This window comes from Acipenser ruthenus, chromosome 1, assembly GCF_902713425.1.
Source record: "Acipenser ruthenus chromosome 1, fAciRut3.2 maternal haplotype, whole genome shotgun sequence".
Taxonomy (NCBI): domain Eukaryota; kingdom Metazoa; phylum Chordata; class Actinopteri; order Acipenseriformes; family Acipenseridae; genus Acipenser; species Acipenser ruthenus.
The window spans coordinates 99775685-99790811 of NC_081189.1; the positions used below are offsets into that span (position 1 = coordinate 99775685).

The 15127-nt window shown below is 36.5% G+C and overlaps 1 protein-coding gene across 2 annotated transcripts in view; it reads right to left on the reverse strand.

The window, feature by feature from the left end:
• Positions 1-826: 826 nt before the first annotated feature.
• The window catches only part of LOC117420964 (COMM domain-containing protein 8-like), a 32251-nt gene continuing 17950 nt past the window's right edge, over positions 827-15127 (reverse strand). The window contains exons 3-6 of one of the 2 annotated variants that reach the window (XM_059032655.1): positions 12167-12319; positions 8157-8312; positions 1399-1426; positions 1291-1319 (exon numbers count right to left, since the gene is read on the reverse strand). In XM_059032655.1, the coding sequence (XP_058888638.1) occupies positions 1421-1426; positions 8157-8312; positions 12167-12319 (315 nt within the window). In that variant the 3' untranslated portion in view covers positions 1291-1319; positions 1399-1420. Of the gene's footprint in view, positions 1320-1398; positions 1427-8156; positions 8313-12166; positions 12320-15127 lie in introns of both variants that reach the window. The other variant, XM_034034774.2, reaches the window with a different exon arrangement.

A 15127-nucleotide genomic window follows, 5' to 3' on the forward strand; every position in this document is an offset into this window, starting at 1 on the left:
TTCTAACCCTGATTATAAGAACATTTTATATGCATGCAGACGTGTGAAGGTGAAAGTGTAAATTGTACATAAAGTGTGGGGGGAGTCTGACAACATTACAAATATATTTAGGCAAAATCCATGTCAATGATCTGTTGCCTGTAAGGAAACTGTATTGTAATACATAGTATGCTGTCTATACCACAATTTCATTATTTACTCTATGGTTTTCATTTGTATAATTCAAATAAAATCTACAGTACAGGTCAGTTATCATATAATGTACGACTTCAGGATACAGTTGCATTGATAATTTCTAGAACAATACACTGGGTACAAATAACGGTATATCATTTTAGCAATACAACAAACATTCTGTAAGATTACAAATGATTAAAACAAGTTAATAAATCTCATTCATAATTATTATTTGTTTATTTAGCAGACACCTTTATCCAAGGTGACTTACAAAGACTAGGGTGTGTGAACTATGCATCAGCTGCAGAGTCACTTACAAGTGCGTCTCACCCGAAAGACGGAGCACAAGGAAGTTAAGTGACTTGCTCAGGGTCACACAATGAGTCAGTGGTTGAGGTGGGATTTGAACCAAGGACCTCCTGGTTACAAGCCCTTTTCTTTAACCACTGGACCACACAGCCTCCATAACCACAAGCATAGAAAAGGGTTAATTATTTTCAAGCACAATTCCTCTGTAAAATATGTTATTTTAATGCAATTACCCCACTAAGTCATATTAATATAAAAGAACCAATCACTGATTGTAAACATAATAAAAAAAAGGTACAGCAGTGGTTTAAATAAAAACACAAAATAACACCTTAGCATATAATTTCAAGACATTCTCTTTAATAATGAAAGATTAATACAAAATACTTGGCTTACACAACATGGGAATACATACAATTAAATAATTCTGTAAAAAAAAATTCTAAGAAAGTAATTTCTCCTTGATTACAACAACAATTTTAGTGGATTAAAAGCACACTCCATTTACAGGACAGACTTTGGAGGAAAATAAAGGCTACACTAATATCAAATGACATGTCATGCATGTTCTGTTCGAAAAAAATTCTATAGTTCGTTATGATGCTTCTCATTTTATTTTTTATTTTTTTGCTCATGCATAATGTGTCAAAAGTCAATAGCAATAAGATCTTTGGGTCTCAGCTGACTGGGCCTTGATGGTGTCATTACTCTCCTCTTGCTTCACTGTCAGTGCTTGACTTTTTTCTTCTCACAATCTCAATTTGAAATGTCGCATGCTGTTGATTACCTTAATCTCCACTCATTTCAGCTGTAGGACGACCTGTCAGATTTAAAGAGGAATTGGTTAAAAAAAAATAGGACCAAGATAAACTAAATGAGACAAGGATGTGTGCAGCTCGCAAGCCAACACTCAGCCCCATTTTTTTTAGAAATATCAGCCCTGGGGAAAAAATAAAATAAAAACTTGGCTCAAGGAATGCATCCTAAAATTGCCTTTTTTAGCCGTCTCCCGGAAAGAGTTAGAAGAAGAAGACTTGTGTAAACAGCAGGAAGGTAACAAAGATGAGTAATACGGCCAGGCTTTTACAGGCTAATAACCGAAGTACAGCTTTGTAGAGACAGCCATCATGAAATTGCTTGAAATGACAATTGGTTGGCAGCTTTGTGATTATGGTATAAAGGAATAAGAACAAGGTGGGGAAGGTGGTAAAATTCTATTCCTATAAAAGAACATCCCTGCATTAAGGGTACAGTAAGATTAGCCTTACTCAATACCTCTCCTCACACCTATTTGAAAGTGTCAGCAGATCCTTCTTGGTGATGTTCTCCATTTGCACTGCCTCTTTTCTAAAACAGGCTGCTGCTGACTTACCTCTTCTCTGTTCATCTATCAATAACTTGTAATTACACAAGATTAATGTAATGTTATTTCCAGATTTTAGCACAGACAGACGGTTCTCTAAATATGCAAGCGTAACATACATATAAAAGGGGCACCTTGTGTCACCAGTATCGTCGTCAACAACATTAGCCCTTTGCGGTCCATTTATTAATTGCGCGTCAGGCACGCCACGTCTAATTAATTTTCACACGCGCAGTTAATTTTAGACGCGCTGTTTAAAAGTATTTTTTTTCAGTCAAACGGGTTTAAATGGCCCTGCATATCAACAAAGCACTCACTAGGCATCTCCAGCCCCGCCCCACCCTTTCGTTTGCTATAGCGTTCACCTATGTAAGAAATAAATAATAATAATAATAATAATAATAATAATAGTCGTGCATACCGATCGATCATCTCCGGATCACTCGTTTTATCACCAAACTCCTCAATAATGCGATCCAAGTCATTATTTTATTACTATAACATCTCAAAAAAGCTCTGCAAATGTCTGTGTTTTCTGTGCGCTGATTCAGTCAGCCAACTTGTTTACTTACGACCGCCCCCGTTATCTGATACCTGATACCATGTATGACTAATCATGAGATACGCCTTTTTTTTAATTTATTTATTTATTTTTCCCGACTTGTCTCGGCTCCTGTCGCTCCCACTCGGCAATTGAATGGTTTTCTCGGCTTTTTCCGGAGAAAAAACGACTAGACACCCGTTTATTGCGTTGCTATAATGATGTCGGACCCAGTCCGACAAAGGACCTGTGAGGAATGGACCGCAAAGGGTTAGGCTCACTTGGCCAAATTGAGTTGCTCCCAATGTAGTTTACTGTTTGTTTTTATGAAAACTTGTTCCAAAAAACAGCCTGGAAAAGTAGAAAGAAAAAGGTACCTGGAGTCATACCCATACCCGTCACCCCCAAGCTCAGAACGACAGCATATATCACCTGAGGGGAAGACTGGGACATGAAAAGTGGCTCCCACTCCATGCATACTAGCGATAGACTGGGAAATATCAGGTTGGGAGGAGCAGATGTAGATTTCCACAGCCGTAGAACACCAGCTGCCCATTCTTTTAATAAGGGGTTGTTTTATTGTTCAGCGGCAGCTGAAACGACAGGTTCAGCTGCAACGTCCAATGTAGGAGAGAGATGGATGATCTCAGCGGATTATAGAGGGATGACACTGGCGACAGAGACTTTGGCTCCGAATAAGAAGGGAGATGTAGGTATCCATTTTATTACTATTTTTAGTAGCAAAAAATACTCATAGGGCAGTGGATTTGTTTGATTTATTGTCCATATTGCATTAAAGCTTGGGTCTGTACACGGAGTATAAAAAAAAAAAAGACTAAACAAAAAAAACCGAAAAGAAAACGGGGTTAAACCAGGGTTTAAATAGGAGATTTGAGAAGGGAATGAAGATTGATAGAGTAGACCAACAGGAACAATGGAGATTAACCAGGAGCAGAACGGGGACGGGGGGGAACCCTAGCTCCTGCCACCTGAAACTCACCCTAAGATTACAAATGTGAGTTTGGCCACCACACAGCTGTTCACAGATGTTTCCATTTCTTATAGAGCTCAACTACCTCACAAATTGATAATTTACCTGTGAAACTAATACCACGTTTCCATGAATGACATAACTCGGGTACGTGCTCGGGTTGCCCCCCAACACCACAGTTTCCATGTTTTTAAATTACTCGAGTTGGCTCCCAATTCGGAAGGGAGCCCGAATTCTCTGGTCCGATTTCACTCCTCGGGCTGGCCTAAATTCTAAAGTCTGAATTCAGCCTGGGAGGAAATTACATCACTAAATGTTAATCAAAAATGTTGTAGGGGGCTGAACATACCGTATAACGGAACATTTTGTCTGGTATTAAATTCAGTGGATTTGCTACCTTGGGGGATTTTGACGGATTTTGAATTGCCGTTTGTCACTTTGTATGGTCACAAAGAAAAATGTAACACAGTTTTGCATTCATACTTTTAATTCCAAAAAGATTCAAAGAAATGTTTACTTAATGAAATGTATCTGCTAAAACAGTATCTCATTTACAGTAATTGTTATACTAGCATCTACAATGTTACTGGAGAACAAAAAAGGCCTTCTAATCAGTTAGACTAGCAAGCACTGGTAAAATCAGCTCCGTTTTATACAGTGCAGAACTAATTTATTTTAACGTTTTTTGTTTTGTTTATGGACTTTGCGATACCTGCACGGTGGGTGTCCAGTAATATCTACAGCACAATGTATCGACTTTCTAACAAGTCTGGCATAAATTATTTTGGCTGTTAATTAAACCCTTGTAAAAAAAAAAAAGAGAACACAAAAATGCTTAACAGAAAAAAAGAACAGTCCTACTACAGTGCCTCTCTGTTTCTGATCGCATCAGATCAATTCCAGATTTTTTAAATCCATTGATGGAAATGGCCGGTCTACTTTTTATGTTTTCAAGCAAATTGGCGTCATCACTGCCATTCTCATATCCACTTTGACATCGGACACATTATTTCCCTTGGCCAGCGCTTCTTTCCCTGTTCTGCATACCATTCTACCAGAGGTATATGTATTGCATGAAACAAATGCAAAAGAATATCTAGATGGATTTATCTTGTAAATCATTGACAATTTGACTGTGATACCATCTGCAGCAAATGCACGTCTTGACCTTTAACTCGCACATATTTCCTCTGCCCAACTCAGATAACTCAGGTAACTCCATGGAAAACCATGGAAACACCTCCTTTTTCACCAATTCGAGTTGTCTAATTATTTATTGAGCAGAAGCTTAAGGCCAAACCTGGGTCTAAGTGACTATCTGAAAGTTTTGTAAAATAAGATGCACCGTGCTTATCGCCTTGTGGCAGGGTAGCATCACGGCCCAAGCTGTTACCGGCAGGAATTAAAGAGACTCTGAGACAGAAGCTGCAGTGAAGCACTGCTGCACAAACAGAAATAAAACAGGAACAAACAAAAAACACGACACAAGGGCCAAAATAAAAGGGTTAAACAAAATACACAAACGTAGGCTGCGCATTCGCCTTCACTACGAAGTTCACAAACAAAACAGTTTCACACTCACCAAACTCCCTTGCCCTAAAAAAGGATTTCTCCCTGCTTCACCTAATTGGAGAATTGCCACACCTGTGATTGTTGACAGAGACAGATTTAACCCAGTCCCTGCCAACCTTACATTATCCCACACACTATTTACACCAGCCTGTTTTGAACAGAAGCTGAAACTAGGCCCCTAGGTTTCTTGCAGCAGTGTGAGGGCACCGAAGGCCAAAATGAGGTTTAAACCTTTGTGTTGCGTGCCTCCATGTGTGCAGCGCCATCAAAAAGCAGCATGCATCTGGGACTGCTTTTAAATGGCTGGACTGTGAGAGTGAGCTGGAACACCACAGATAAAAAGGGCTCCTGGCTGGTTTTGGAAATAATTAAATATAGATAAAAAGGAAGCCTTAATTTCAGAACCTCACCGAGTACAGTATAAAAAAGCTTCCATCTGACACTGTCAGATATACTGTACATCGAAATTCTTTCTCCATTTATGAAAAAAGATAAATAATAAAGTTTAAACAAACTAAGAGAACCATTTTCTTTTTACTGACAAGGCAAGAAGCAACCATAGATGACATATTATTCTTCCCATAATAAAGTTTTCTAATTGCTTTACTGGGTGGTTACAAATTCCTTGGATACTCTGCTCTGCTGTAGTTTAAAACAAAAACAAAAAAACCCTTTTGTTTCACTATTTATTGATAAAGAACGACTCCTTTCATTTAGTAAGCTTGATGATGCTATAATTACTCTTTGTAATAACCATTTTCAAATTGTTCTTTATTCTTAAATAAAATGTTTTCCATATTGTCCTAAACAACTGGAATTTTGAACAAAATTAATAACGGAAAGTGAAAACACACAGATGAACAACAACATTTTTGGACAATCTTCACAGGACTAAATGTTTTATTGGATTGCCTGACTAAGTGGCCACTGTTTGGTGAAAAGAGGAATTTCACATACAGATTATAGAGGTGCACAAATGATTATTGGCATTCTTCAGTTTGGCTAGAAACAAGTTTTACTACTTCTATACTTACACTTCCTAGGTCATCATCTGGGGAGTGACGATTTCTCTATTCTTTCAATGCCATCTTTCCTGTCATTAACCAAGCAGCTGCTTCTCCAAATGACTGACATGACCTGCTTTGATCCAAAAAGACTGCTTGATGGAAAAGACCTACAATACGATGTGCAAGTGTAACCGATTGCCTTGTGGTAAATCTGCTTAATTTACCGTAGTACAGTGGTAGATATCATTAAAAAGTATGTGTTTGGTACAGCTTGAGATTCCAAAAAGTACTATGAATAGAGCAAATGCTGAGTTTGACTGTACCTAAACAAAATTAGATTATTTTTTTTGTTTCTATATAAAAATATTGTATTTTAATTCTAATTATGATCAATTTATTGGTTCAAAACACAAACAAAAATAAATAAACACATAAACAAACAAACGAATAAATAAATAAATAAATAAATAAATAAATAAATAAATAAATAAATAAAAACACATTTAGAGTACTCATAGTAAAGAAAAGGAGAAGGACATTTTTAAACTCAAAGTGCAGTAATTCTTTGCCGCACTGCAGAAGCAATTTAGTGAGCGCGGCCAAATAGTTCAGCACATCTGAGGCAGAGTCTGGTAAGAGACAAGCAACAGATGCTGCCCCATACTCATGGCTGAATGATCTTTATCTATGGCAGTGACTGTCCAGAATCCTGCGGTGACCACTCCTGCAAGGAGGCTGTGGATTCTGCTCAAGTAATTGTTGCCCTGCTATGTGGTTGAATATCTAGCGGCTGTTTACTGCTTGCTTATGTAATGCATAACAGTGCCATATAAAACAGTACAACTTTTTATTTAAACTCCCGCAGTCTTGCTATGCATTCCCTAAAAATCAATGTATGCTCACATTTATAAAGTAAATGCTAAACATGAATCTCTAGAACATATTCATACTTCAAGGGCAAATGTTTATCTATAGAAATTTTGTTCTATACTAAAATAATTCTTATGACTGAAAGTTTAAAGTTATTGATCTAACAGGTCAAGAGTATTTCAGCTACTTTGGACAATCATAAGACAAGCCATCATTGTATAAATCTTTTGTTATTTTAAGAACAAAATACAGTTTTATATTAAACTGTTAGCCTTTAACAGGACCCAGAACCAACTAAATAATCTGTATCAGACAATACTACCGAGAAATATGCATCACCCAATTATCCTTCTTAGTCTGGGGTTAGCAACTAAAATAACTGTTAAGGTTATAATATATTAATAGCATATTTGAAGAAACTGTAATGCAAATAAACAGTTTGTAGAGCTGCAGAGAGAAGCTGTGCAGCCTCAGCATAATTATACAGCTACAATAGCTAGTACTAAAGTATATGGAGGGAGGCTATGTAAAGCAACTAATGAGTGTTTCTTTTGTTTTTCCGTTAGGCATCAGCCCCAGCTGATTGCCACCTGCTATGGTACTTGAAAGGCAGTCTGTGTTTCTAAATCGATAGGCATTAGTCACATTCACAATAGAGTCTTTGGCTCTTCATTACAAGAACATCTAACGTATAGATAAGCTGGTAAACAAAAAATCAAGATACAGTATTCGTTCAACATAAAGTGTGCTGCACATGAACAATGATAGGGCAGTGTCGCCATTTGTAATGGTAAAGGATGGAGAATAAGCTGTTAAGGAAATGAGGAAACAAATCGGGTCACATGAGTGAACCAGAAAGGCGCAATGGGTGCAATCTGCCAATTGGTTCACATAAGATGTATTGTATACACATGGATCTCACCTTTAAAGCCTGTTCTGGGTCTGTTACCATGGTCCTTTAGAATGGCTTAATGATAGTCTGAATTTGGCTTTAAAGCTCAGATACTGATTAGCCTTGCAAGAAAGGCTGTAGAGGGGCAATATATGAACTGGTGAGCCTATTTTAATGATTTAAATGACAACAGTATTACGATATGTCACCACTAGATTACAGTATTTCCAAACTATACATCATGCATATGTCGAACACCAAGAGGGAAAAAACAAAAACACACCTTAATAGTTTACAGTTCCTTATGCATTAAAAGGTATTAGGAAGAAAGCAATAGATGGAAAAAAGATGCCCCAGAAATCAATTAAACCTTCAGAAGTAAATTAGATCTTTGTGCACAGTAAATTAGTTTACTCTTATTGAAGAAAATGTACCTTATTTGCTGCCTCTAATGTGTTTATCAGACTGTGCAGCTCTTCCCTGTTCATTTCTATGGACACGGGCTTAAGTGTTCCATTTTCTTTGACATCCAAGTCAAGGTTCAACAGTGGCGTCTGAAGTGAAGAGATCTTATCGCTCGACAAAGCCAGCTGAGAGAGACAGAAAGCAGAACAATGTGATCCACAAAAAAAAAAGGATTTAAAACACAGTGAAAGCCAAGCAATAACCAACATTTTTTTTTTTGTTTTGTTTTGTTTAAATCAAACAGAAATCAAACTGTTACAGTGAGTGTTACCCATTTGTTTTGGCACTGGTTTTAACAAAAGCAATATTTTAACAACTAAAATTTTGTGCATGAAAGAATGTTTAAGGTGTTTATGTTTATTACATGTTAATAACTATCTTAACATGTTAAATATGTTTGTTCATTATGATGATTTATCCATATTGTATTTCGCATAATGTTTACATGTTCAATCTGTGTCACTGCTTTATAATAACATCATGTTTCTAACATACGACTTCACATCTAGAATCTGGAAAATGACTTACAGAATTGTAAACAAATATAGCAAGAAATGCGGTTTGCAACAAAATTAATGTCATGTTGAATAGTTAGATCTTGTTTAAATACAGTAGTCTCCGCGTATAGGAACACCTCGTAAGAGAACACTTCGCCTAAGGGAACACCCTTGTGGTGAAATCGATTTTGTAAATTATTTTTCTCTTGCTTTGCAGTAACACTAGGGTTTTCAAACTTTTTAGGCCCCGTACCCCTTTCCAAAAAATCTTGTCTACCGCGTACTCATAATATACCTATGAAAACAGAAAAAAATGATATCTTCTAATTACTAGGCTTAAGTACTTATTGATGTTAACTGGAAATATATATATTTTTTTAAATGCTTACCTACCAATGTGATGGACGTGTCTGCTTTTTATCACTGATTTCAGTAAAACTACACCCTGATTAATAAACAATGCAGCCCATACACAAGGGTATGTTATTCTGTATTTTAAAATGAATGAATAGGACTTCAAGTTACAAAAAAATTTAAGCGGGTCATTAAAAAAAAAAAAAAAACAAGCCTCGATTTGCTGGCTCAGAAGGTAAACAGGAATGGAGGAGGGGCTCGAGTTCAACCATTACTGTTCATGGAAAACTGCTGTTAAACTAATAAAATTAAATTAAATTAAAATGCTATGTAAAATTATTTCAAAATCCAGACCAATAAGTATGGCAAAACGAGTCCCAAAACAGGTTATGCTTTTGAAAAACAAAATCTAGGGTTCTAATTTAAAACAAAATCAGAAAGCAATTCTCAAAAGTCATGCATTTCTTCCAACAAATGCAGAAGTGTAGAGAGAAAACAGACAGGGGCATTTTGCATAAAAACAATTTAAAATTTACAAATACAGGCATTTTTTAAAAGCATCAGGTAGCATGTGGAACTGTGTGAACATTGGAAAACACATTGAATATGTGTTTTTTATTTTATTTATTTAACTTGAATGTTATCTTTTCACACTTGAGCTGGGCATTTAAAATGCAGTGTGTCTTGTGCAATATCGAATCCAGCCAAAATGCTTACATGTTAGTGTTTAGTGCAGTCGTCTGTTCATGTTAATCAGCTGCCAGACAGCTTGTTGATGGGCACTCACTATATGATATGAACACACTCAATAGGTCTGGAGTAGCAAATCCAATTCCAGACACTTCCCAATCCCAGGAGTTAGGGATTGATTTTTTATTTATTTATTTATTTATTTATTTATTTTTAATCCTGCGATTCCATTTTTGTAATAATAATACTGTGCTTTTGCTTTTATTAGCCTAATAATTAGCGGTGCACATGCGTAGGGTAATGCAATCACACGACAAAGGAGCTCTTCAATGAATTAGTCATAGTGAGAAAACACATAAAGCATTGGAAGTAAAGAGAACACAGTCGTGTCGCTCCAGCACAGTCTAAGTAGGGCGGCACAGCTGCCTGCTCAACTCAATAATACTGTTATTTAAAAACATAACCTTAGATAAAACACACTGAACTACAAACACTGAACATTTAAAACTCCAGAAAGTAAACGTACCTAGTAAATACTACACATTTTTAAAAGAAGCAACATCATACAATGATTTTCTTTTTTTTTCTTTTTAGCCTACAGACTGTAGAACCACCGCCCTGCTGTTTAAATATGTAATTTAGTCATGTGTGCTCAACGCTCACTCGCTGTCAGCAGCCGGTTGGGTGTTTATAGTTAACCTCGCCCAACAGAAAGGAAACATACACCAGTACGGCTGTGGTTTTATTTGAAAGGAGATTCAACACTGTTAATTCGATTGCTAAGTCGCAAAGTACTACAATGTGGTTATATATAAAAAAAATAAATAAATAAATAAATAAAAAGATAAAATCTGTTGTCCGCCATTACAGGATTTTTCTCGCGGTTGGTTCATTCTACAGGTCCTTAATTCAGTTGTCATCTACCTTATACTACCCATAAAACTCCAAAACATTTAATTTCTAGCTACACAAAAACTAGACAAAAAAGGAAAAAAAAATCATTATATTATAGGCTCTATAGCAATAGAAATGATAGTAGGAAACCTCAATGGCAGCTTTAAATGCTCTTGCTTTTTTTATTTGTTTTATAACATTGTTTCTGTTTACTAGCAGAAAAATCAATCGCAGTAGGACATAATTCATTGGAGGCAGGGTTATAATAAAAGAGGCTGACTATTGTAACATTTCCAAAAGGCTGGCATATGGCTCCAGGACAATTTTCCACTGAGAAACCATATTGTTGAGCTTAGCCTCGTGCAACCTAAACTGCCTGACAAAAAGAAATGTGTATAACCATTCTGCGTGTTGTTGATATCATAAGGCTAAATTAAAAAAAATAAATAAATAAAAACAGTAAACGTGACATTAATTAAATTATCCCACGTTAACACAGCCAAAAAATGACACCACTGTACAATTCCAAAATATTTTAAAATAATGTATGACTAATGTGGAACACAAATTTCCTGCTCATAATCTTTCACCAATGCTCCACTGTCAAAATCCTTCTAACACAACAACAACAACAACATTAATGCTCAGCTTCACTCAAGAGCCTTCATGAGCCTTTTCTTGACAGGCCTGCAAGTCATGGAGGTGGCGCGTATGGCTGTACATTGAAGAGTTTACATTCTCAAAGAGAAATATCTCAGGAGAAAAAATGTTACTTGACTCTTTTAGCATTATAGTATATTGCCCAACCACCTTATAAGAAAAGGGCCTTCTTCCACATGGAAGTGACAGGATCACCTGAAATAGACAGACCACTGTCCCATTTATTTATTTTTTTTAATTCAGCAAGCAAACCTATATAATGCTACATTTTGCAACCCATCTCTGCATGTCAAACAGACTGTGACAATCAACACCAAAGTAGCAGCATGATCACATCCACTAAACATGTTACTAGTATGCATCCGAAAAGTACATTTCATACTCATCCATGGCACTCCTTTTCATTATGCTGCTTTACATGTACAGCATGCGTATTTGAAAAAAAAAAAAATCTCCCGATAGTCTTTGTTGTTTAAATGCACTGGATACTATTTGTGTGTACAGTTTCATTTAACATTGTTTATGTATGCCTTGAACAAGATGCCATCTCAATGAGGCCAAGTACGGAAGTAAAATTTGTAATTAATAAACTAACAACTCTACATTTTTATGTTTATTTTTGGTAAAATTTAGCAGATTTTTATACCAGTAATTAGAATAATGACTGAACACGTGTTTGGTTACTGGTCACCGCAAACACTGGTACAGCATTGCAGAAAGTCTTGGTTGCTAGTTCAGTAGATACCATTTATTTTTCCAAAGAACCCCCCCCCCCCCACCCCCCCCAGAAAAATTTGACTTTTAACCCTATTTAGTCCATGCCAACATTCAACCTATAACATATATTCCATTTACAAAGGCCAATTCAAGCTTTCATACCGTACCTTTAACTGCCAGTCAAAGTCCTGCAACTGAGCCGATGAAACTGTGTTAGTTTTTTCAACCAGTGCCTGTCTGATTTCCTCTTTTCTGCCCTTCAGGCATTTCAATACTACGTCTTGATAACTGGAGCTGAGTCCAGTTAGGGATTGTATCACCTAAAAAATATGATTAATACAATTCAATTATCAAAACACATACACGGTGATTATATATATATATATATATATATATATATATATATATATATATTATATAATATTGTAAAACAACATTGTTTAGTATGTTGGTCACCAAACTGAATGTACAGTATGCTCAAACTGATTTCAAGGAACCCACGCTTGAAGCTGATGGAGGGCAGGAGTATTATGTTACTGGATTTACAGGGTGATTATAAAGTAAACTTACTTTCTGTTCACCCTCTATATAAAGTGGAAGACATGATTTACAAGGCCAGTTCTCCTGGTAATGTTCTCTTCCTTGCCATTTGTTTCACTTTGAGACAACACTTATTTCCCTTAACTGCAATCCCAACAAAGATTGTGGTTTCTTTAGAAATAACAGTTAATTCTGTTAAGCTATGCACAATTTTCAATTTAACCTGTCCTGTGTATTGTGTGACCTTTATTTAAAAGCTTGTTTGAAGCATGTTAGATAATCAGATCACCATAATCAATGGGGGGGTATATCCCTGGTAAATGACTTTAGATTTTGTTCAGCTAATCTTAAACAAGTCCAATTTGATTTAAAGTCTTTCACTTCTTAAATGGCTGACAACCGGACAAAATACTGTGATCTAGAATACCATAAGTGTTCATTAAGTCTAATAAAACTGAGGCCACAAGGCTAATCAAGTCAAACAATGATTTATGTAGAGTGGAACACTGGGCCTCATTTAAGAAAGGGCGCTAAACATTATGGTGCACCACAATTGCAATTAGTGTGCACGTTCATGATTTCCGTACTTACTATTGCAATTTTATTCATTACCACGCGAAATAGTGGGCATATTATAGCGCCCACTGCTTTTATTGTGCCACACTGTGGTAATCAGAATGAATATGTGATTTGTATGGTAATGTATTTAAATGAGGCACCCGGCCACTCTGAATAATGAGATGAGCTTTATTCACACCGTATTTACTAAAAGACGATAATCGTAGTGTGCACCTTAAAGTGAGCGATAATTAGTTTGCTTAGAAACCAGGCTTTAACCACTGATAGGGGTACTATTTAGACCCATTTTTCTGGGCTGAAATCTATCTGGCATCATGGAGGCATTACTTGCATTAAAGTTTTCATATAGAGCTGTGAAAATTACAGGTTATATCAAGGGTGAATAAACATGGATGAATGTTATAATTTCTTAGATTCTATTTTATAGTTCATTACATTGGTAGAAATAATAGAGTGGTTAAATAAAACACTGGACCAAACAATGTATTATAATTTAAAACAACCTCCTCCACTGGAATTTCTAACTCCTCTGAGTGTAGTTTCAGTTGCCTCTGCCTGTCCCCTGCGGAGGGCTGTGTCTGTTGATCGCTCCTTTTCGGTCAATGTAAGCCACTTCCACTTTTCACAATGAGCCACTGACCAAAAGATACGCCTGGACTGCTGGGGCTTTTGATATCACGGTGGTCATGGGTAAGTCTTGGACAGTATTGTACACATTAAATTATTGCTCACAATACATGTAGTGTGCACTCTATGGTATGTAAATAGCCAAATAGTGTGCATTTAAAATTAATGTGTTCTCCGTTAGTAAATGGGACAGCTACATTTAGTGCCCTTTCGTAAATGAGGCCCTTTGAATGCTTACAAATGTGCACTAACAAGGTAATGCTCAGTGGCTTAATCGAAAATGCCTAAGGACGAGTTTCTTTCCAATAGTTTTTGCCAACACAGGTAAAACAGTGCGAGGCCAATAGTTCCTTGTGCATGTTACAATCTGAGGAAGAATGTCACCAGACAAATAAAAAAAAAAAAAATAAAAAAAAAAAGAATTGCTTAAAATGTGGAGTAATTGAGCTGCTATTTTTAAAATCATATTTGCTAATCCATAGACTTACAGATTTAAAAAAAAGATGGACCCTTTTCAGATACGAAGGATTCGGTACATACACTGGGTTCCATGGAGAATGCCCCCAGTACCACCGTAAACTTGCAGTACGTCGAAGCACGTCGCAGTACACCGCGATTATCGTGAGGAGCAGCTTGAAGTGTAAAACCAATACTTTCTTCTTCCAGCAGAGTGTGACAGAGAGCTTTTAAGAATTCAATGGGCTGCAATGAATTTGTTTTTTGACAATAAAATTACAAAATCAAAAAATAATAAAAAAAAGTTTTAATAAATCATACTTCATGTCGCCATAAGCTCAAAAGCAGTAGACAGATTCTTCTGGTTGTAATTGCAAGTTCTTATCTTCCTTCTTGATTGCAAAAGTGCAGGATCTTATCATATAATTTGCAGGGTGTTTTTTGGAGAGGTGTGACATGATACTACTAATAAATGTACACAACCTAGTTCCCTGTCAGAGTGTGAGTAGGTCTTTATATCATCTTTTCCATGTAGGTTGCAGACCATAACAACTTAAGTACATAAGTACTAGGGCCATTGGATTGTAGAAGGGCAGTGGGCTGAACACAGTATACTAGACAGTATTGAACTTTTTATTGCGTATTTCCATTATATGCTCTGTATCAATGAACTTGCAGTCTTCTTGGGCGTGTCTGTCTTTGCATGGAATATGCAGAGTGCTTTTCCATTATTTAGGAATTAATATCTCTCTCTCCACACACACACACACGCACACACCCGCACACACACACGTACGTGTCCAGGCTTGCTCTAAACAAGATTATTGGTTTGTAGTGTATGAAACATTTTTGTTCTGGGGTGAGAATTGCTTCGGGCTAATGTTCACCCTTCCAGAAGAGTACTGGGGTGACAATTGGCCTGACAG